General features: G+C 41.9%; 1 protein-coding gene and 1 long non-coding RNA gene across 4 annotated transcripts in view; one reads left to right on the forward strand and one right to left on the reverse strand.

The window, feature by feature from the left end:
* The window catches only part of LOC148685048 (uncharacterized), a 59,510-nt gene extending 56,293 nt beyond the window's left edge, over nucleotides 1-3,217 (reverse strand). The window contains exon 1 of the long non-coding RNA XR_015951047.1: nucleotides 3,092-3,217. This is a non-coding gene — a long non-coding RNA (uncharacterized LOC148685048). The remainder of the gene's footprint in view (nucleotides 1-3,091) is intronic.
* Nucleotides 3,218-3,268: 51 nt separating this feature from the next.
* The window catches only part of SPATA6 (spermatogenesis associated 6), a 28,613-nt gene continuing 7,403 nt past the window's right edge, over nucleotides 3,269-24,478 (forward strand). For 2 of the 3 annotated variants that reach the window (XM_035123721.3, XM_035123723.3), the window contains exons 1-10: nucleotides 3,269-3,496; nucleotides 6,590-6,727; nucleotides 7,787-7,835; nucleotides 9,888-9,929; nucleotides 11,029-11,153; nucleotides 12,991-13,071; nucleotides 14,419-14,694; nucleotides 16,077-16,146; nucleotides 19,046-19,086; nucleotides 21,329-21,510. In XM_035123721.3, coding sequence (XP_034979612.1) covers nucleotides 3,446-3,496; nucleotides 6,590-6,727; nucleotides 7,787-7,835; nucleotides 9,888-9,929; nucleotides 11,029-11,153; nucleotides 12,991-13,071; nucleotides 14,419-14,694; nucleotides 16,077-16,146; nucleotides 19,046-19,086; nucleotides 21,329-21,510 — 1,055 coding nt within the window. In that variant the 5' untranslated portion in view covers nucleotides 3,269-3,445. The remainder of the gene's footprint in view (nucleotides 3,497-6,589; nucleotides 6,728-7,786; nucleotides 7,836-9,887; nucleotides 9,930-11,028; nucleotides 11,154-12,990; nucleotides 13,072-14,418; nucleotides 14,695-16,076; nucleotides 16,147-19,045; nucleotides 19,087-21,328; nucleotides 21,511-24,478) is intronic. The other variant, XM_060276917.2, reaches the window with a different exon arrangement.

The raw sequence follows: 24,478 nt of genomic DNA on the forward strand, positions 1-24,478 counted from the left end.
AGTTCAATGATGGGGAGTTGTAGTCCAAACATCTGGAGGACTTTGGTTTGGGGAAAAGCTGATTTAGCCACTTGATGGAACATAAGAGCACAGGTTTTTTTGCAAGATATGAATGAACAGAATGGAGCTCAAACTCAGTGCAAGGTACTGAGGAACAGGCAGCAGCAATATTGAAGCTTTCAGCAGCCACCATTGCCAGATATTACACAGTAGTGGCACACAAAGTGTAGGTGTAAAAGAAATGCATGGACAGGTGGGGGAGAAGAAATGTAGACAGCTTACTTATTATATAAAAGGTGTTTGGGGCACCAGAGGCTGCTTCATTTGAAAATAGTGAAGCATTTCTGTTTGAACTAGTGCAGTAAGCAGTTTTCATGAGAATGCTAATGGGTAATGGGAAATAGAGGGCTGGACCTGGGCCACATCATTGCTATCGTGTCAGTATAGTAAGGTACACATCATGTTCTGTGCTTACCTGACCTGTGAGGTGGCTTCCCCTAAAACACGGTTAAGGAACCAGTGGTCCTCCAGATGTTTTTGATTTCCTACTCCGATCAGGATCCAGTTTGCAGCTTAAGGGTGCAGTTTAGAGCTACCTCTCTCTTGATTACCAATAAGCTTCTGGTGCACCATGTGCCTTTTGCCAACATCAGCCCTGACCCCTTGGCAAGTTATCCCAGACAACATCCAGATTAGTCTGCTTCAATGTGTTGTACGTAGGGATGCCTCTGATACCTCAAAGAAACTTCAGTTGGCCCAAATGCAGCTGTTAACCCACCCAAAAGACTCCCTGCTCCCACACCAACCTGTTTGCCTGTTAATGTAATAATCTGAGGCTCTTGGGTACTAGAGCCTCAGATTATTGGTGGTGGGGGATGAGTGTTCGGACTCCTGGGATCTCACTTGTGGGGTGCCTCAGGGCTCTGTCCTCTCCCCCATGCTTTTTAACATCTACATGCGGCCGCTGGGAGAGATCATCAGGGGGTTTGGACTGGGTGTTCATCAGTCCTGTATGCAGATGATACCCAGCTCTACCTCTCTTTCAAATCAGAACCAGTGAAGGCGGTGAAGGTCCTGTGTGAGTGCCTGGAGGCGGTTGGAGGATGGACGGCGGCTAACAGATTGAAGTTGAATCCTTACAAGACAGAAGTACTGTTTGTGGGGGACAGGATGCGGGCAGGTGTGGAGGACTCCCTGGTCCTGAATGGGGTTAACCGTGCCCCTGAAGGACCAGGTGCGCAGCCTGGGAGTCATTCTGGACTCACAGCTGTCCATGGAGGCGCAGGTCAATTCTGTGTCCAGGGCAGCTGTTTATCAGCTCCATCTAGTACGCAGGCTGAGACCCTACCTGCCTGCGGACTGTCTCGCCAGAGTGGTGCATGCTCTAGTTATCTCCCGCTTGGACTACTGCAATGCACTCTACATGGGGCTACCTCTGAAGGTGAACCGGAAACTACAACTAATCCAGAATGCGGCAACGAGACTGGTGACTGGGAGCGGCCGCCGAGACCACATAACACCGGTCTTGAAAGATCTACATTGGCTCCTAGTACGTTTCTGAGCACAGTTCAAAGTGTTGGTGCTGACCTTCAAAGCCCTAAATGGCCTCGGTCCAGTATACCTGAAGGAGCGTCTCTACCCCCATCGTTCTGCCCGGACACTGAGGTCCAGTACCGAGGGCCTTCTGGCGGTTCCCTCGTTGCGAGAAGCCAAGTTGCAGGGAACCAGGCAGAGGGCCTTCTTGGTAGTGGTGCCCGCCCTGTAGAACGCCCTCCCATCAGATGTCAAAGAGAAAAACAGCTACCAGATTTTTAGAAGGCAGCCGTGTTTAGGGAGGCTTTTAATGTTTAATAGATTATTTTTTCATTTTTCTGTTGGAAGCCACCCAGAGTGGCTGGGGAAACCCAGCCAGATGGGCGGGGTATAAATGATAAATTATTATTTTTGTTATTACTACTACTACTACTACTGCAAATGAAAATATACTACTACTATTACTGTCCTTAGGCTAGGTGAGCAATCTGGGGAAAGAGTATTTGCAGTTGCGATTCAAAGGCACTAAAATGTGACAAGCAGAGGTTGGATGGGCACATGTCATGGATGTTTTAGCTGAGATTCCTGCATTGCAAGAGTTTGGACTAGATGACCCTTGAGATCCCTTCCAACTCTACAATTAGAGATTGTATTAGTAAATTTATGGGTTTTTTTCTGATATCTTCCTTGTTTCCTGGTTGTATTTTAAGACCTTTTAAAATATAATTTATCTATTGTGAGTGTAGGATACCTTGAAAATTCATATTCGGAGACGGAATAATTACTTTGATAATTAAAAGCCCAAAGTGTTGTGCCAACTCCAAGAGATTTCTTCCTGCATATGTAGTGCCTCTACCTCAGCATCTGCCACACAGCAAGAGTGCCAGCTGTTTGTTACGCAGGTCTGCATAACTCAGCGGATAGATTTGATTAACGACTGGTGAGGGGCAGTTTTTGTGAGGTCTGCAAGCTTATTTATTTATTGACATCCCACCTGAACTCAATCTCTTTAATGATTTTTAATCCCTACTTTTAACTGGTTTTATAATCATTAATTTTAGTACTGTACTTTTATTGTATATTCCTGTAGTCCACTTAGAGGTTTTATTACCAGCAAGTCGATTACTAATTTTGTTAAATAAATAAAATGAAGTAAAACAGTGGGGGCTACAGGACAGCCCCGTAGACGTTGCTGGCCATGGACTGTGCTGGATGGGCAAGATGGGAGTTGGTTTTGAAGCCACGGGATTAGGCACAATTTTCTGGTCTACCTCAGTGTTTTGTTTTGTTTTTAAGGTTCTGGACAGACCCTGCTGAAGATTCATTACGCAAAACGTTTTTAAAGCGCTTCTAAGTAGGGAAACCCAATAAACTGATCAAACTCGGCCTTTGTTTACTTCGGGTATTTACAATCCTTCCATCACCCAAAAGTCCCAAGACATTTTCTCCATCAATGAAATACAGGTGCTCGACCTTCCCTTTTCACACACATCTGCCATGAGAGCTTTTCCTTAAAAAAACAAAAACAGAAAATTCCTCTTTACTTCACCACTCTTACCCCCTACATGGAGGAAGCCAAGCGCTGCAATCGGAACCGGAAGTGACGGTCGCCGGGGGAATCTGAATTAATTATTTTTTCGTTTTCAAAATTCCTCTTTGCTATTCAAAGCAGCGAGGGTTCCGTTAGCCACGCCCCCTCCCCACCCTCAGGGGCCTCGTTAGCGTTCCGGCTGCCATAGTTACGGAGTCCGTCCAGGGCGGGCTGGGGGGGCGCGCGGGCGGGGGGGCGGAGCCTAGTTCGTCGGGCCCGTCCTGTTTGGGGCCCTAAAGATCCCCTTCTCCGACATCACCCCGTGCCTCCCCAGCCGGCGGGTGGGACAGTGGGGCCGCCTCCGCCCTCCTCCTCCTCATAATGTCGCCAAGCAAGGGCTTCCTCTGCGTTCTGGAGCTGCAGATCCGCTCGGTGAGGCGAAATAGGCGGCGGGGGGAAGAGGGGAAGATGGTGGCCTCTGAGTACACGAGGATGCGAGAGGGGAAAGTGGACAGGGCGAAGGGGGCGCCTCGGTGTCTATGGGAGAGCCCCGGAGGATGCGATTTGGGGGGAGCCTTAAAAGTTTTCTTCCTTTGTGGGGCTGCTCTTTCGCCTTCAGGTTCTTCCACTCTTGCTTTAAAACAGAATAAAAACCCTCCCCCCAATAATGAGAGTGGGACGAGATTGGGGCATAGCTGCCAAGTTATCCCTTTTTTTAAGGGAAATTCCCTTATGCTGAATAGGCTTCCTCGTGAGAAAAGGGAAAACTTGGCAGCTATGGATTGGGGGCGGGGGTGCACTCTTCTAAAGTGCTGAAGTAATCCTGGCCGGTTTTTAAAAATTCCCCCTGGCGGAAATCGGGGTGGTGGTGGACCTGGGGCATGAATCCTTGTTGGACTGCTGCGCCTGGTCTGTGACCCACTTGCTGCCGCTGATGGATTTATTACAAGCAAAGCTGCCCAACAAGAAAACGTGATTTTATTTGCTTCTAAAATCCCGCCCCATCCAAGTTTTTCTTTCCCCCTTTCTACTGACTGACGTTCTCGAGTACATCTGGAAACTTCATTTTGCATCTTCTTTCTCTCTCTCTCTCTCTCCCCCCCAACTTCCTGAAATGCTTCAGTAACCGTTAGATTAAATCTCCTCCTCTCCATTTCCTCCTGACCAATCAGATGCCAACGTTTTGCCTTTTTCTGCAAACTCTGCACCAATCCCCGTGTGGAATGTGAGTTGGGCACATCTGGTGCTGAATGCAATTAATCAGCTGCTAAAATACTTGCAGGAGTGACAAGTTTTGCATGTAACACTTGGGTAAATCATGGCTTAGTGTGAACATGCAGGTCCCCAGAGAAAAGATCGTGGTTGCTTTGTTCCCTTTCCTGTCCTCCAGCGTTGTACTGCTGTGAGCTAAGCCATAGTTTGATTTAGCGTGCTGTTCAAACCTGGGCATGTGGCTTGTCTCACTCCAGACAAACCACAAGCTGTAACTTTGTTCATGATGATGGTTACTTGTTTCCTGTTCTTTATCTGCTGGAAAGCTTGGAACATTAAAAAAAGAAGTGGAGTTCATATTTCCCTGAACTCCAAAGTAAAGTGTATATGACCCCGAATCCCCAAATAAATGTTGGGATGCCCCATGTCATATGTCTGCATGATCCTGGGGGACTTTCCCCCTTCAAGCCCAACAATATTGTGAATGTTTTCATGCAATCATTTAGAAGAAAGACTATATAGTCTATTTGTATCAGATGTTTAAAAAACTAGACAGCCGTGTAAAATCCAACTTAAGAGCAAAACTGAGAGCCATAGAATTCTACAGATGTTGAACTTCCACATAAAACCATTGTCAGTTTCGTCACACAAAACCCTTCTAGGTGGTTTTGGTTTTTCCACTCCACTATACAGTATATATTTATTTTTAATGTTGTCTTGGTTTTTTCTGCATCTTATTTTATTTGCAATTTTTATACATTTTATTTTAACATTTTTTAATTGTACATTGCCCTGATAGCTTTGCTGAAGGGCAGCTTTTAACAAAAAATAAAATACAAAATCTACTTGCCACTTGGTTTTCTTCTATTCTAGAGAGTGGCATTGGGGAACTTCAGTTTGGCTCTGGCTTTGGGGCTGCATAGTTCCAAATTGTCCCCACAATGTTAATATTTATATGGAGCTGTGGAAGAGCTCATTCAGGGATTTGTTCATGGTGTCATTGGCATGTTAATGTTACAATTTCTGTTCATATAATCTGACTCAAGGGATGGCTGGACTGATGCCTCGAGGAAGTAATGGATGAAGGGTAAAAAGCTAGATGGAATCCTCATAAGATGAAGTCACTGTTGATGGGTGGTTTTCATGTCTGAGAACTGGGGAGAGAACCAGTTCTAGATGGAGTCTCTTTCTACCTGAAGCAGCAGGTACTGTACTAACTTTAGGCCCAGGTGGCTTCAGTGCTAAGGAGTGTGTCAGGGATAGGCTGACCACAGTGACCTGTGCTCTGATATGATGCCATTTGAACCACTGTAACATGTTATACAGTACGTATGTGGGACTTCCTCTGAGGACAGTGTGGAAGCTGCAGGCAGCACAAAATGTGAATGCATGGGTTGAGAGATGTTTGTTGATAAAAAATCATTTAACACTCTAGTACCAGCTCTTTTTCTGCCGGTCAGCCCAATTCAAGGTGTTGACTCTAATATGTAAAGCCCTAAATCGGTTAGGGCCCAATTACTTGATGCAACATCTCACCCATATCTGCCAAGTTGAGTTCTGTCTGGGATCTTGCAGTTTCACTGGTTGAAAAAGGGCCTCTTTACAGTGATGCAGGGGAGATCCACAGCCTTCTTTGTGGTGGCAATCTGCTGGTGGAACTCCCCCCCCCACATACAGCTGTCCACACCCTGACCCCCCGTAATTGATGACTTTTAGAAAACTGCTTAAAACACTTCTTTTCACCTAGTAATTTGAAAGGTCTGTGAGTGGAATTGATGATTCTAATGCAGCTGCTGAGTGTATTGGTGTAATGTGATGCTTTAATTATGCTGAAATTGTTTTATTGTTTTATCTTGTGTGTTCATTGCTCTGGGATCCTATTGGATGAAGGGTGATCTATAAATGTAAATAATAAATAAACATGCATTTTGATATTGGTTTCATTTTTCTCCTAGCTTGAACTAAAAATTCAATACAGACTGCACTCTTTGATACAGGGCTGCTCCTGAAAATGGCATCGTCATATCTAGTTTCCCCCCTCTCCTGTAACATGTAGAAATATGTTTTTCTTTCTTTTTTAATTGAAACAAAACTATATGAAATTACTGCATTATCATGTCGATAGAAGTTTGTGTTTAATGTTGTGACATCATGATATGCTTCGTTTCCTTGCCTCTGGCAGCTGCAGCTAAAGATGCTGAGCAGGGGCAGACAGAGAATTCAATATAGGGATGTTGTTTTTTAGCAGCAACCCCATGTTGGCATCAAGTAGCTATACAAATTTTGTGACATAATTGAACATTGATCTTCCAGATAACATGTCCGGGAGTTACCCTGAAAGCCAAAGATGACCTTTACATCAGTGCCCGCATTCTAGGACAATATAAGAAGACATCGTCTGTTCGTGCAATATTTCCCCTTCTATTTAATGAAAAACTGATATTTGAAAAGGTAAATGTTCACTGTGTCCTGGGTATGACATTCAGTGCATTACTGGCATTTTGATCTAAGCACTACTTGCATGGATGGAAAATGCAATGTACATACAGTCGCATGAACAAAGGTTTCCTCTCTGCCTTAACTGTTTATTGTTAGCCCTGTTCACAGTTTCCTATTATTCATACATATCTGACTTCACACTGAAGTCAACAGGGAAGCCCACCCACATGGGAACTCAGTTCCTGTGTTCAAATGTTAATTGATATTTAGGTTGGAAACTGTGTATTTTACAGTTAATAAGTTGATTCAAGAATGGTTGTAGGGCATGAGTGTGACCCCTACATGCTCTTGGGGTGCAACTTCCAACATCGCCAGCTAGCATGACCAGTGACCAGGGGTGATGAGAGTTGTAGTCCAACATCAGAAGAGCTGCAAGTTCACAACTCTGTTGTAGGGTGCATATGTGTGTCCTTCCTAGTCTTGCATTATCCATATTCTCCTGGCCTGTGCTGTTCAGCGAAGGTAGCTATTCACAGGCAGTTTTTCTGACTCGTGAGGTTGTACAGTATCATGGCTTATGGCACCACCCACCCACATGGGTCTTTGTAGCCCATACAGCCTAGCTTGCTAGAATTAACACCACTTTCAATAGTTCTCACAATTGTATCTTATCATGCACTCTAAAAGTGAGTTGATACTCTCATTACTCTTCATTAGTAAGTGCCTAATTAACCAATAAATAATACCCACTCCTATTTGGTAGTGAGCAGTGGGCTTTTCTATTGTGTTGAAAGCAACACAGATTTACATCCCTGTTATTTATGGTTTAATATACTGTATGACTAAAGTAATACTGGGAAGGGCAAAAATCAGAGAAGAAAATGGGTTATTTCTGTGAAAAAGCTTTTGTCTCTGTGCCAAATTATGAATCTTAGTTTTTGCTTTCTCTTTGAAAGAAATGAGTGCAGTTTTCCTTTTCCTTTCCTTTTAAAATTATGGTGGCCATATTCTATGTCCTTGTTATAGCTGAGGCCAACTTGTTCCATTTCATTTTTTTAATTTTCATTTTAGGTATATACTGATGTAGTTGACCCAGGAGACCTTGTTGAACTATTTGAACGTAGGTTTTTTTTTAAAAAAACTTTTTATCTCTATTATATTCTTTGCATGAAATTATTTTAAGGTTTGAGTATGAAAAGCCAATGGGAGATTAGGAAAGAAGCCAGAATATGGCTTTTTATGATTGATGATAAAATGACAGTTGCAATATACTATAAAGTCACCTTCACTTTCTCAAAAAAATAAATCAAAGAGAAAGTTTCAAAGTAAGGTGTGCCAAGGAAACAAAAAACACCCTAAATTAAGATAAGAATGTGTTTGTGTTCATTGGAATATCTCACTAAGTTTTAGATGAAAACCCATAGAATTAGTTTAATTATGGATTGCTATGTATTCAGTTGGGAATATTTTTGATAATCTTTTGAATAACTGATGCTTTGGTAATTTTAAAATTCAGTGAACCTTTGCTCATTATCACACTTGCAGAGATTTGTCGTAAGTCTAATCTCTGCCCCCTCCGCCGAAAAACACAAAATATTACAAGTCACTATTGAATATGAGAGAGAAAGAGAGTGAAAATAGGATAGCAAAGAGATTAAAGACTGAATATAAGAAAGCAAGTTAACAAAAGCTCAAGTTATCTTTTAATTCTGGGGAAATATAAAATGGTCATTTTGATGAAGCTGTGCAGATCATGGTCTGACCCATACCTGGGCTAAGACCATCTAGGAAACCCTTGTATGCTTCATTGAGTTCCATAGAGTCTTAGAGTTGGAAGGGACCCGGCAGATCATCTAGCCCAACCCCCCGCAATGCAGGAATATGCAATCCCATACAGCAGAGCTTTCCAAACTGTGTGTCAGGACCTGTTAGTGTATTGCCTGCAACGTTCTCCACGCTCCTCCCAGGGTTGGGAAGGCGTTAGTTTACCCTCCAGTTTGCTAATACAACTGAATTATTGTGTCAGGAAATGATGCATGTTTTAAAAAGGTGTCACCAACATGAAAAGTTTGGAGAGCTCTGCCATACGGAGATCAAACCTGCAACCTTGTTGTTATCAGCACCACACTCTAACCAACTGAGCTATCCATGATTGAAGAAAGGTGGGGTATGTTAAATAAACAAGGGAGAAAGATTTAGGCTAAATCTTGACTTGAAGGCAGCAATTTAATACTACTACTTGGTAGCTGTCCCAGCTTCTGCCAGCATAGCAGTTCAAAAGCACACCACTGCAAGTAGATAAATAGGTACTGCTGCGATGGGAAGGTAAACAGTGTTTCCATGCGCTCTGGCAATCGTTACGGTGTTGTGCCAGGAGTAGTTTAGTCATGCTGGCCACATGACCCAAAAAGCTGTCTGGACAAATGCCGGCTCCCTCAGCCTGAAAAGCGAGATGAGCACCGCAACCCCAGAGTCGCCTTTGACTGGACTTAACCATCCAGGGGTCCTTTAATTGAGCAGGTGTCAACTTTACGAATTACATGTCACTAAATATGGAAATTTTCTATGCCATATGCTTATGAGAGCAAAACATATTGTAATCAAAACACCAGAGGATTTGAGCCTACCTTCCCTCTTCAAGGGTGTTATACTGCCACAGTGTCTCAAATATTAATCTTAGGGATGCAGGAGGTTTTGACTGTCTGCCGCATACCATGACATCCACATATGTTATTTCTTCAGGTAGTGCATATCCAGGGTCTGCTTCAGTACTGTCTAACTGGTGGGAAACAGCAGCCAACTGAACAACCAGCAAAGGGCATTCTTCCTGTTACCCCTCCAAAAGGGCAGGAATAAAGATTTCACTTAAACAGCCTCAGGAAGCAGCTGTTGCACCATATGTATCTGGATTATCTGATGTATGATAAGCTCATAAAGTACGGTATATTAAGTGTCAGAGCAATCAACCCATCTGCTCTTACAAGCTAAAAACTAGTATCTTCACTACTATTTCCCCCTTAATATGTCAACTATCCATCTCTGCTAATCATTGCCTCATCAAAATTGTGCAAACCTCCCCTGTTCAGGTTAGAGAAAGTTAAATTGGTGTAAATCTTTTCATTTGCATCTCAAAACAACTTCTGACTATGGTTTTCCTCTTTTTTCTTTGTAGGTGACACAGCAGTACTTGAATTAATACAAACTGTTCCTCCAGGTATTGATAAATTCATGAATTATGTTTTTTAAAATGCCATATCAGCCAGAAAACCTATATGCCTGTGTAAATCTATGTGTTTATATGTGTAATATGCTTTGAAGACCTTTGCAAAGAATCTTTGCAAAGAAAAAACACCACACCTAGTTTTTATATGATTCTTTTCTCTTATGAGGTCTCACAGTGTTCATTTCTAGAATTTAATTTTTTGCAATATACTGTAGTAACTTAAACTTAAACCCCACCCCTAAATCTGACTTATACCCCCAGCACACGAACACACACACAGAGCTAAGGCTCTGGAAAGAACCAAGTTTTTAATACTGTCCCCAACCCACCATCTAGAAACATTGCTGCAACAGGTTTTCCAGTTCTTGTATGATGTTGCTGTTGTATGGGCTCAGAAGGCAAATGCACAACTAGTAGAATTGCTTAAATGGTATTTAGGATAATTTTCCATGTCAGTCATATTGGGAGTAGACCTATTGAAGGCGGAACTTGATTATCCATTGATTTCAGTGGGTATGTGTAAAGTTGAATATATAACCCATTGGTTTTAGTTGGAAAAAATATGTTTGTACAGTATTTAATTCTTCTATTGAAGGTAAAGGTACCCCTGACCGTTAGGTCCAGTCGTGGACGACTCTGGGGTTGCGGCGCTCATCTCGCTCTATAGGCTGAGGGAGCCAGTGTTTGTCCGCAGATAGCTTCCAAGTCATGTGGCCAGCATGACTAAGCCACTTCTGGCAAACCAGAGCAGCACACGGAAACGCTGTAGCGGTACCTATTTATCTACTTGCACTTTGACGTGCTTTCGAACTTCTAGGTGGGCAGGACCTGGGACCAAACAACAGGAGCTCACCCCGTCGCGGGGATTCGAACCGCCCACCTTCTGATCGGGAAGCCCTAGGCTCAGTGGTTTAGACCACAGCACCACCCGCGTCCCTCTATTGAAAGTAGTAGGATTCAAAACTGCTTTATTTCAATTGGGCTATGCTTTTTGTATACATTCCGGCTTGCCTATGTTTGTTAAAAAAGAGAAAGCAGGTGATATCTGCCCCCCTCCCCCCGTTATCACATGTGTAACTATCCTTTTCAGTGGGAGAAATTCTAGCCACTTATGAGGCAAATACAAGAGATTTCCTTTTTCCTGCTCCTAAATCAATCACAGGACAACGAGGGTCAGTTCGTGAAATTTTAATGAAGAAGGCCTTTGGTTTTACAGTAAGTGGTGAAATTGTTATTTGCTCTGAAATATTGCTCAATACTTTGATATGCTCCTTATACAATGTGGATTATTTAAGATCCACATTATCACAATATATGATTCAGTGTCCAGGCTTTGGGGATATTTATTTAAGAGATGTGCTGAATTAAGGCCTGATCCGTTTGTACTGTTCTATGCAGTACATTTTGTTTCACAGGGCATAAACTTCCTCTTGCTTATTTGAATTGAATTTTTCTGACATTTGTTGCTGGGCTGCCATTCGAAATACGGTATTTCCCCATGACAGTTTACAATGTTTAAATCTATTTAAAACCGTATAATATAATTAATATAATATAATATAATATAATATAATTTATACCCCGCCCATCTGGCTGGGTTCCGCCAGCCACTCTGGGCGGCTTCCAACAAAACATTAAAATACAGAAATCCATCAAACATTAAAAGCTTCCCTAAACAGGGCTGCCTTAAGATGCCTATATAACAACATAATCAACAACAATATAACAACATAATCAACATTTTAGTCAATGTACCACAGCAAGCCATAGCAGTATATAAGGCTATATTCAACACACTAATTAAAAGCAATCCTGAACAAGAAAAAAACCCACCTAAACACTAAGGAGTGGACAGTACTGAGCTAGATGAAAAGTAGTCCGAACCAGTATGCACTTCCCATAATAGTGAGGGATGACTCCTATTATAGAAGCCAAGCTGCTGCTGCTTAACAAAACTTGTTTTTCTCTATGCCATTTCTACCTTTTGCGGTTATTTCCGTTACTGTACTTGGAACAAAATATATCTTGACAGATCTATAATTACATAGATTTCACTTTATTGTATCTTTTTTAAAATGGCATTTCATTGGCTACCTACAGATCCTTTGGTGAATGGCTGCTTTTAACAAACATCTTTATTAGTTCAGCAGATTCATATTTGAGTTGTAAGTGTGCTACTAAATTCCTTGTTAACACCTATTTCTTCATATGGGGTCATTTGGTGCAATTCGTTTCACGTGATATCAATGCAAGTTGCCTGCAACAAATCTAGTTAGGGCAAGGACACAATATAGGGTGAGGATATAGACTGGACACAAATAACAGGAATGGAATGGGAGGAAACATTTTCCCCACAAATGGCAAATCCTATGCTACTTCCCCTGTATTCTTTGTGCAACATATTTCTTCCAGTGACTACACCCTCTGCCTGCTACAAAGAGGAAAATGCAAAAATCTGCAGCTTGTCATTCTGGTTGACAGGCATTGCCTGATATTCTCTTTTATAACCATGATGTTGCCCTCACTGCTGGTGGGGTGGGGTGTTTACTTTTGGAAAAGTAAAAGGAGTTGGTTATAATTTGTTTTCCTTTGTCCAGCATTAAGATGTGGCAAACAAACACAGGGGAAATGTAGGTTTTGTGTAAACAAAGGATATCATAATGTCTCCATTGTCCATATCAAAAAGTTTGAAAGTGATGTGAGTAAAGGTTGTACAGCAATACTTGACTTTTAATTAGTGGTATGTAACATGCCATGAAAATCTTTTTAAATGCTTTTGACAAAGCAATGTGTTGAAATAAACGGCAGACCTTAATTGTAGTACAAAAGCAATATAATCATCAGTAATTGAATTGTCAGAAATGCAAATGTTATCTTCTTGACATTTACCATTGCTGTTCTGTCTTTTCTAATTATCTTTATTAAAGGCTGGAATTAACAAAGGAAACTGTTAAAATTAGGAATGGTTTGTTGCAGTAGGTGACATTTACGTCTTTGATACCCTTTATCTCTCTAGTTGGAGCTTGATGTTCAATTATTGTCTCTCTTCTAGGGAATTGCACCAAAATTGAAGTTTTTCACAAGTTGTCTTATTTCTGAAAACCTGTTACGTTCAGAAAAAGCTCAAAAGCAGGTTAGCATAACTTAATTATCTGCACTTTAATTTTTAGATTGAGTATTGATAGCAAGATTGTTTCTTTTGGTGAAATTCCTCTTATGAAAGTTTCTCAGAAATTTTGATTTGCATCTTCAATCAAGTTCAGTAAAAGGCAGTCTGAACATTGCAAATACCAGTGAATCGAAAATTGGCAGCTACAAGAATCTGTGTTTACCCAAGAATTTAGTATTTAGCAATGAAAGATAGGCAAGTAATATTTTATAGAAATACAGTGGCACCTCTGTTTACAAACACAATTGGTTCTGGAACTCTGTACTTAACCTGAAGCGTACTTAACCTGAAGTGAGCTTTCCCATTGAAAGAAATGGAAAGTGGATTCATCTGTTCCAGACAGTCCACGGAGTACTTAAACTGGAGCGTACTTAACCTGAAGCAAACTTTCCCATTGAAAGAAATGGAAAGTGGATTAATCCGTTCCAGACAGGTCCGCAGAGTACTTAAACTGAAAATACTCAAACTGAGGCATACTTAAACCGAGGTATGACTGTAGTAATAATAATAGATAAAAGGCATTAGACACTCTACTCCAAGGGTAACCTACTGGCACTAGTACCCCCTAAGATGCCTGAAAAAAATCCTGGGTATCATATGCCTCCTCAAAAGTCCACCATTCACAAGACACTGTTTGCTGTTCCTGTTCACTTCTTGTTGGCACTGCCTTAACCTCTTCTGCATTGAACTTGTTGCCTTGAACATGCTCATATTTCATAGATAGGAAGGATTGGACATCCACCTTTCCATTTGTTCTAAATAGAAGAAAGATGCAAATAGGTTCTCTGAGAGCGAGTGCAGCAGTGGTTGATTTGGGTGCTTTTTAACCCATTAATGGAGCGGCATGCCCTCACCATTCTATGGTTTAGTCTCTTTATCTGCAATTTTTAGTCCCCCCAAATGTTTGACAACTCCTGTGTATGCAACCCCCGTATATGCAAGCAAGGCAAAATACTACTGCTTGGACCACCACCCTTTCACCATACACTGTTCTTGATTGAGTAGGCCAATGCCAGTAATGGTGGAGGAAACTCCTCTGAAAGGAGCATCAGAGTGTTTCTTTTTTCTAGGCGGTGGAAGATGGTTCAATGTTCTTGTAGGGCAGGTGAACCTAAGAATAGAAGAGAAGCAGAGAGTGGGAAGAATGAGACACCTCCAAGAATGAAGCTGTGTGTGACCTTGAGGTTTTGAAGTTTGTTCTGGAGACTTTGTGTGTTAAAAGCAGTATAATTGTTGAATGCTGTATTGTTGATAGTGAGGACATATTCTCTGAAGCCGTTCATTCTTTCTTATTCCCTCTCTTCAATTCAGGATCACTTAAACCAGCAGCAATGTTCATCCAAAGATGGAACGCCACATATAAGGTCACCAAAAAAGAATCCTCCCTCACTTGAGAGGAACAGGCAGTGCTTAGCAGCAAAAACGTATGATCAGCCCACAGTAGCCTCTCTATCTCGATCTCCATCTCCTTACACAAAAAGGCGAATGTGTGAGCTTCAGCAACTTAGACAACGCCTGGCCCATCTAGACCTAGGACCTTTTGATTTCAGAAAAGAATCGGATAGACCTCCATTTGTAGTTCGACGTGTATGTATGCCCTACAGCAGTTCCAATTTAAGCCAGGAGCAAATCTTGCTTGTTCACAGTTACTCTACGAAGCCTTTCATTCAGCTCTTTCTCTTTGTGACTGCTTATTTTCTCTTAAGCGCTCTAAATGTAAAATAAAGCACTACTCTAGTTCTTTTGTTGATGCTGGCAGTTGACAAAGAACCTGTTATTTCATGAGTGCCATGTTGAATTATTTGTGTGTCTATTTTTCCGCTGCACTGTATAGCACAATGGTTGTATAAATTCTACTAGATAGTAGCTGAAAGTTCTAAAAGGGCTAAAGCCCTTAAGTTTGTGTGTGTGTGTTTTAATTAGGCTACTTTTGTAAAACAAGGAAAACTAAAAAAAAAATATCTGGAGAAATGTCTAACACAGGGGTCCCCAAACTACGGCCCCCTCCCAATCTGGCCCACGACGACCCCCGCCGCCCGCTGCTGCCGGCCGCTCTTACGGCGTGCAGCACGGTGGTGCGCTTCCAGATCGGAAAAAAGTGCTGAAAATCGTTTGTGTGCATGCGTATGGGCCTCTCCCGACCCAGAAGAGGTCATTTCCGGTGCACTTCCGGGTCGGGGGAACTCCCATACACGTGCGCACAAACAATTTTCGGTGATTTTTCCGACATGGAAGCGCGCCACCGCGCCAGTAAGTGTGTGTGCGCGTGTGCACGGGCGCGCACTCCCCCACCCTCCGGCCCGCTGCGCGCGCACTCCCCTGCCCTCCAGCCCAAAGCCGGGTAAGTCTGGGGACCCCTGGTCTAACGTCATGATTTTGTTGACCTGGGGTATGATGTGCATGGCCAAATGAAGGCCTCAGGCCACACATATTTCTGGGTTTGAAAGTGTATCCAATGGATTTCCAACTATTTTTTTCTAAATATCATGTAATGTGTAAATTGTAATGTCTTTGATTCTTTCAATATCATTACAATGTGTATCATTACAAACTGAGGTAATGATAATTTGGCAGGGCTAGGAATGTGGAAGTCTAATAGCTTGCACTTCTGTTCTTAGCTAATCATAATTACGTTGATATATCCGAACCTAGACAAACTGTGGTTGGTCTTAACTGCAGCTTATGGAAGCAAGCCAACTTCAAACCAGGAAGCTGGCTTGTTTCCATAAACCATACTTTAGATTAATCATAGTTTAGGATTCAGATGTAAAACTAAACTGCAATTAAACAGTAATGGAAGCATAAGCGACTAACCCTATGGCAAAGCTGTAGGGTAGGGAGCAGTGCACGAGGCCATTACTCATGCATGGAACTATAAACCATTGTTTGTATGTCCAAACTGGGTCACTGCATACAGACATGCATTTTACACTATAAATAAAACACTTAAGAAATTATTTAATTTTCAGCCAGAACAGCCGTCTGCTTGGTGCCGTTCTAAGGACAATATAAAAGATGCTTGGCCTGAGACAACCTACGGTAAGTACTTTTTTGTATACAAAAGATGTGTTCAATTATAGACATAAACATGTTTATATTTTACTAGAGTGGCCTGAATTTTGTCTCTGTTCTAATTCATAAAAAAATTCTGGTTTTTAGCACAGTATCTGATTCCTTACATTCTTGGTAACAGCATAACACATTTTTGTAAATATTGCTAGTGATGAGATTATTCTAAAAGATCTTGGCGTTTTAAGAGGAGCAAATACTACTTGTGCATTCCTTGTTGATATGTACCATCTTCCTGACTGGGGAACCTACAAGTCTTTTTGCCTCATTCATTTCAATCTAGACATTTTGTGTTTCATATCACTCACATGACTTTAAAAATACAACCCCATACTCTTATAAAGTCAGCCTTCACTGCTGACTGTGTTTTCAGGAAGTCTCACTGAGCTTATGATCTCTTATTTCCCATTTACACCCCTTGGATTATCTGCTCTGTTGCTTCCAGTAATCCATGGATTAGAGTTGGAACCTGTTAGAGAAAAGCCGTGTTGAAAGCCATTGCAATTCCATATAGCATTCTCTTGCGGTGTTACCACCTGTCATATTCATTTGCAATTAAGGCACTATACTGCTTTGAAACATTTTTGTTAGGTTTTTGGCATTTGTGCATACTTTTATATGGATTTTTGTTTGCGTGTCATAGTCTCTAGGGATCAAAAATGAGGTCTCAATTATTGTTTAAGAATCTCAGGGTAGAGCATCAGATAAGAGAGCCCTTTTCTTTGTAGATCATCCCCAGGGTGGAACGTAATTTCCCTCTGTGAACCGTTCCGCTTGAGAGAAGAACCTTTCCACGTAAGATAATATTATCCACATCCTTGTTTGCAGTATGGCTTGAACTTTGGTGTATTCCCAATCATTCTCATGTTAACTCTCTAAGTACCCAGAATTTCTGCCTCCCTGTTCTGCTGAGTGGCATGGAGACTGCCCAGCTTGGCTTTTTCCCATGTCACAAGCTTGCGGTCATGCCAGAGGAGTTCATGCAGCAAGGTTTATATCTTTTAAAAATGTCAGAGTTAGTTTATTGTATACCAGTATGGGCAGTTGCTGGGACAGGGATTTCTCCCACACGTCCACAGGCTTTCAGTGTTAACCTAGTGGCACATGAACCTAACAGTAACATGAAAAAGAGCTCCTATGTAATTCTTTCTGCATTGCAATCCTTTACAGCAGTGCAACCTTTTTGTTTGTTGATCCACAAGTCCAAATTTACTTGATATGGTGACCCATTATTTTATTGATACATCCATTTCAGACCTTAGGACTAAGGCAGCCAATTAGTTTCATGCATTTTAACTGCAAGTTTGCCTTTTCTATCCAAGTCAATTAATACTCCCAATTAATGTGCAGGGGGGGGTGTGGTGTTGATACAGTTCCAAGGATCAGAGGTTCCCTATCTCAGGTGTATAGAATTGCAGCCTAATACTGTGACTCCTCTTAATAGGTGTTACAGTAGAGACTCAATCCATTGCTATTTGTTGTGAACTGACTTCTTTACCTCTGTGCTGTGTTAAGTGATAATTACAATTGAATGAGTTTTTTTTTTTTAATGAACATTGTTTCTAATATTTTTGTATATGAGGTTTTTCCCCTGTAAGCAGCATTTTGGTCAGAAATTTGGATGGAAATACATATAAATGCTAATAATAATGTAAGCTAATAAGTAAAGCTGTTCTTGATTGTTAGTACTGTATTGGCTTTAGGTTGCTTCCAGCGAGATTTTAGCAATATGCAGGCATAGGCAAACTCGGCCCTCCAGATGTTTTGGGACTACAACTCACATCATCCCTAGCTAACAGGACCAGTGGTCAGGGATGATGGGAGTTTTAGTCCCAAAACATCTGGAGGGCCGAGTTTGCCTATGCTTGTCTTATAGGGCTGGCTCATTTCTGCTACTGTCTCTCAGCTGCTCCAGTGTGGAGGCTCAGTTGTGGCTGCTGGTCACCTAGAAGTTGGGGTACCGGGGGGGGGGGAGAGAAGGTGAATAAATCTTCTGTGGATTCTTAGAAGGCCTGGACAGAGTTGGTGAGGCTAGGGGAATAGAAATGGATTCTCTCTCTCCATGTACATGCAGAAGAGTGGGACTTGGCCTTATAGTTGGACTAGAAGGGTTGTTACTTAAAAGGACCTAGAGTGGGAAAGAAAAGATGACAGGGATTTCCCCTCCCCTTCTGTGAGGAAATAGAGATTACAACAGCCTGTAGGAGAACATGGAGCAAAGGGGAAAGAAGACAGAATCCTTCTTTCCACTGGGGGAGACAGACCTGTCATGGGGTGAAAAACTCTTAACAAGACCCCATGACAATAAAAGGGAAGGCTTAGACACCAGAACAAACATCATTGTGCTTCTTTTTCCTATTAAATTGCTGGGACCCTTTTGTGGAGTTGCCTCCTGTTGGTCCTGAAAAATCCTTATAAGAGACTATTTAGTCCATTTCCCAAACGATGCTCTCTTGTAAGGAGCTTCATTTGAAGAATGGAAGGAAGATTAACACATCCCAGAAAAATTGACCCAGAAAAGCTGTTGTCTTATGTGGAAAATCTATTCAGCAGAGATATTTCAATGGAAGTATCTTGTTTTATCCCAAGTGTTTTACACTGCTGAAGCATTCATGCATCCAGAGACTGATACATTGGTTTGAATAACTAATTATGTCCTGAACTCTAAATTATTTCACTGTCCAAACAGTTTATGTGCTCAGTTACCATTAATACTGTGTGGTAATCAAACAAGCCACTGTTCTCAGAGGTTGCAGTTGAAGGTAGTGCAGTAGGACTAATACTTTTTAACATTGGTATTATAAATGTGCACTATAAAAGCACAGACGCATATTTGCAAATTAGACATTATCTTATTTTATTTTTTTAGATCCTACACTTCTTGGCAGTTACAGACCCAAGAATCGAAAAGTGAGTACTGAAAAGGAGGTTGCATAATTAAAGCTGCATGTGATGAGCTGAGTAAAACTATCTTAGCTGAGTGGCTTCCTGCTGTATAATGTCATTTCCTTACCATTGACAATTCTATATTTTAACAACGCATATATTTTGCGTTGTTAAAATATGACAGCTTCACAAACTTTGAGGAAAAATTGACTGCATCAATGAACACGTAAAATCTGAAGCTGCCTAACCCACCAGATGAATCTATCTAGCCAAGTATTGTCAGCTGCAACTTTCCAAGTCCTAACTCAGAGGACTGTCCCAGCTTTTCTCAAGATAAATGTCATTGCATGCATTGATCGTTGGACACTGACTTGTGCAAGTGTCAGTGACCTCTTTATAAATGAGGATTCTGGTGATGATTCACAACTCAGGCTGCAATCCTAACTCCACTTGTGGGGGACTGAGCCCCAATGAATTCAGTAGGAGTTACTTCTGAGTAGACTTGGTTAGGCTTGCTACCTAAATGATCTATTAGACACAATAAATTCACCATCATGCATAGTGGCTCGTAGGACAGCCTTGTGATTAAGCCCGCAAAAATATTTACTCCCTGCTAAGAGGCTTATCGCTTGTGTTTCCATGGTGACAATGGAGGAGGAGAAGTCCTGTTCTCTATGGCCAGCATGAAAACACAGGTTACTAGCCTTCTAACAGACTAATAAAAACAAAAAAAACCCTGTGCCTTCTACCAAGTGGACAAGCACAAATGTGATGGACTGATCCTTCCTCCTGTTATCCTGCTGCATTTCCATGCTGGTTTCGGAGAACTGCTCCATCAACCGCAGCTTGTAAAGGTGTCATGAAAGCTACTCCTCTCATTTATTGTGAAAATATTGTGTAGTTGGAGGAGTTTGGCAGGGATGGTTGGGGGAAAGTGATCTGCCTAAACTTCAATCTCCTTGACAGTTGAGTCATTTCTGTGCTCAATTTTAAGGGCCGGTTATCACCTCTAAAGACCTGAGCAGCTTGGACCCAAAATACTTAAGGAACTGTTTCTTCCCAAACGTTCTTGTCCTCTGTCCTAGGACAATGGAAGAGCCCATTTTTCTGTGTTCCAGCACCATCCAAATTTCAGTAGGCAGTAACACAGGCAAGGGGCTTCACTTCCATAGGGCTGTGGAACTTCGGGATATCCTTCTATCTGGCTTCCTCTCTAATGGATGCCAGCTCAAAATGTTTGCATTCTGGCATGCCTATGGCCTGAGAGGTTTCTGCTAAACTGTTTTTATAATGTGATTATTTTAGATATATGTTGAAGTTAGGCACTTTGAGTATCCTGGACATGAGACAAACACACTGTTTTAACATTTATATCCTATTTTGACTTTGGCAATCCTGCCATTCATTGCTTAAACCTCAAAAAAGGATTTTATTTGAAGGCATGTTATTTCATTTTCATTGCATCTAAATCTTGGTAGAATCTCATTTACTGTGACATTTTACTAAATATGGCCAACGCTTTTGTCTTAGGGTTGCATCCAACAAAGTCATCCCATTAGCACAATTAATTCTGCCTCTGCAGTGGGACTTCCCCTCTCTCTTCTATCCCTGCTTGCTCCCCATCTGTTCAGGGTGGGGGTTTGCACAGAGAGAGGAGAGGAAGGCCTATTGTGCAAATGGAAGTCCTTGCATTTATAAGACAAATATGCTGGGAACAACCCCTTACCTTGAAGGAATTAAATATAACATCTTTCAGGCAGTCACCAGAACTTTCAAAATCTGAAGTGGAAATTTCAAATATGTGGATGACCTGAGAAATGGCATGTAGGATGGAAAGGACTGTGATTCCTTTGTTGTAGTGTTCTAGCTATTTCTGCTGCTTAAGAGTTTCAATACAGTGGTTCCTCTGGTTAAGAACTTAATTCGTTCTGGAGGTCTGTTCTTAACCTGAAACTGTTCTTAATCTGAAGCACCACTTTAGCTAATGGGGCCTCCTGCTTCCACCGCGCCGCCGGAGCATGATTTCTGTTCTCATCCTGAAGCAAAGTTCTTAACCTGAGGTACTATTTCTCGGTTAGCGGAGTTTGTAACCTGAAGCATTCATAACCTGAAGCGTTTGTAACCTGAGGTACCACTGTATACAAAAACAATGTTTTCATTGTACTGCAATACTCAGTCCAGTAGTACTCAGGTGTAGCCAAGATCTTAAACATACTATGTATCTTTCTTAAAAATTATGCTCCTCTTTTTTTTTTGTTTCCGGCAGGCTACCAGGTCACATTCTGATAAAGACCTTAATAGTTTTTCTCACAGCTACGATGAGCACTTGATTTCGAGTATAGCTGGTAGGCAGCTCCATTCAACTCATCTGCTAATGCATTCAGCACCTCCACAATTGCAGAAGTATTACTCAACTCCTATGTTAAATCACTTGTCTCTTAGAGAAAGGTAATGTCATTTATCCACGAAATCTGAACAAATGTGCTGTCTTCTCAGTGTTACCTATAAGTAAAGGTAAAGGTACCCCTGACCATTAGGTCCAGTCGTGGATGACTCTGGGGTTGTGGCGCTAATCTCGCTCTATAGGTCAAGGGAGCTGGCATTTGTCCGCAGACAGCTTCCAGATCATGTGGCCAGCATGACTAAGCCACTTCTGCTGAACCAGAGCAGCGCACGGAAATGCCATTTACCTTCCCTCCGGAGTGGTACCTATTTATCTACTTGCACTTTGACGTGTTTTCAAACTGCTAGGTGGGCCAGAGCTGGGACTGAACAACGGGAGCTCACCCCGTTGCAGGGATTCGAACCGCCGACCTTCTGATCGGCAAGCCCTAGGCTCAGTGGTTTAGACCACAGCGCCACCCACATCCTTGAGTGTTACCTGTATTTTCAGCATTTCAGGTGGTTGGTTCTTTTACCGATAGATTAACAACTTAAGGTTTGTTGGCATATTGGCACATTTCTGGTATGGCGATAATTAAAATCTTAGGATGAAGTGTTTCTAGCAGTATGCCCGTGTAGTGGTATATAAGCCATGAGCCAACATTGGCTTTAAACAGATATTAACTTGGCATTGAAGGCAGATATTCCAGAGTCGAGATGCAAATCAGCTGATCCTATTCAAGTACTCCTACCGGTACAGTCCAGCTGTGGAACATTGTTACCTTCATTTCATAAGTGCCTTTAATTCGCATTGTATGTACAGTACTATTCAGTTCAGTGTTGAGGGTTAAAACAGTCAGTCACTTCAGCAGGTCAATTATATGTCATCTATCACATTCCAAATTTCCACTCAGCTTTGTCAATGACTTGCATTTCTGACTGCAAGAGGCTGGTGGGGAGGGTACACCAAGTGGAAACACCTTGACACTGGAAGCTGAGTTTGCCTGTCTTGCCTCTCCCACCTTGCAGGTATTTTATTCACTTGAGAGCTACTTGAGCGAGGGGCATGAGCCCAAAGTGCTCTTGTTCTGTGGCTCTTTGCCTGTGGTGCAGAGCCTGCAGCAAGTGCCTGGACCAGTTGATGCTATGGCACCAAGGTCTGCAGTGTGAGCTGCAGTCGTATTAATCCTGACGATGGCAATGTGCTCTCCGTATGGAAGTGGTCTGAGTGGCATGGGCACCTTGTTGTGGGTGCAGGTTCCACTGGATAGGGAAGGAGAGGTGTTTGTTTTGCATTTGGTCTCTGGCATTTTGTATTTTTGCTGATGTTGTCTTGGTTGTTTGTAACTGATGAGGTGACTTTGTTACATTTGTTACATTTTGGATACTCTTACATGCAAAACGGATTCTTTAATTTTGTTTTTAAAGATTGTCGTTCTGTAACAATTCAGGATATTACAATGTGACTTTTTCGTACATTTTGTCATTTCTATGGTTATAAAGTGCCTTGGGTACTGTAATGTAGAAAGGTGTTATATAAGTTAATCTGAATTGAATTGCTATGATTGTGTTGCAGATATCTGACACAGACTGCCGAGGAATTAGGAATCGTGGAAGCACTTAGTTCTGTTCCAAAATGGTTTTGCAGAATCTATTCAATTCTCTTTGTCAAAAACTCCCGAATGATTGTGAGATTTAAAATAGATTCTGCTATTCATTCTGGACATGTATGCATGTCTGGAGCTTCAAATGTGGCAAGTGAAAGGTGACAGTGCTACTTCTTCATCACTCCTGAGGTCTCATGGTGAGTGTTGTGCTTCCTGGGGAAGTGTCTACACCACCTGCAGTGTGCCTCATGCCAATTTTGGAACAGGCCCAGATCCCATTGCAAAGAGACATATCCTGGAGACATTTTAGTAATGTTTCCATCTCAGCTGGTACCTGAGGTTCTGGCTGAGACTGTGGGTTGGAACATGGACAACTACCCCCAGCTCACCTGTAAAAATAAAAAAAATATTTTCACCCCCAAGCTCTCCACCAGCAACTCCCCACCCCCCAAATAAACACATTTAAGAATGAAGCAGGAAGGTAACTAGCAACAGGAAACACTTTTCTTGCATCTCCATTAACCGGAAATGACATGGAAGCATTGCCTTTTTGTCAGGGATAGTGAAACTTGTAGTTTACTTTCCTTCCCGAACGAACTAAGAGAGAGGAGAAATGACAAACGAAATCCCACATTCCTTGACCTCTGGGTCATTTCCAGTTAAGGAGAGGCCAGAAAGGTCCCTACTGATGAATCTGGGCTGTGTTTGAAATGGGACTACAGTGGAACCTCGGTTTATGAACACCTCGGTTTATGAATTTTCGGTTTATGAACGCCGCGGACCCATCTGGAACAGATTAATTCACTTTCCATTACTTTTAATGGGAAAGTTCGCTTCAGTTTATGAACGCTTCAGTTTATGAACAGACTTCCGGAACCAATTACACCCATGTTTCAGTTTATGAACGCTTCAGTTTAAGTACTTCGCGGACCCGTCTGGAACGGATTAATCCACTTTCCATTACTTTCAATGGAAAAGTTCGCTTCAGTTTATGAACGGTTACTCCGCGGACCGTCTGGAACGGATTAATCCACTTTCCATTACTTTCAATGGGAAAGTTTGCTTCAGTTTATGAACGCTTCAGTTTATGAACAGACTTCCGGAACCAATTGTGTTCATAAACCGAGGTACCACTGTAAAAGGAGTCCTGCCTCAAGATTTCCCCACAACAAGCATGCAATGCTCTTCTCTGTTTCGTGCTGATTCCGAATAGCAGCAACTGAGGTGAAGATGTGGCCTTAGAAGACAATAAGAGTCTGAGCTACAAATAAGGCAGTCTGATACAGATATCCATCTTACGTATAGACATCTCAGTAAGCTAGAAAATGGATTCTCTCGGCTACAGATCTCAGTCATTGAGATGGAGCTGTGAGCAGAGTGCCAATGATTCCACGAGGTGATACAGGCATAGAGAGAAGCTTACAGTT

The sequence above is a fragment of the Zootoca vivipara genome, chromosome 7 (assembly GCF_965207765.1).
Source record: "Zootoca vivipara chromosome 7, rZooViv2.hap1.1, whole genome shotgun sequence".
In the NCBI taxonomy this organism is placed as follows: Eukaryota; Metazoa; Chordata; class Lepidosauria; order Squamata; family Lacertidae; genus Zootoca; species Zootoca vivipara.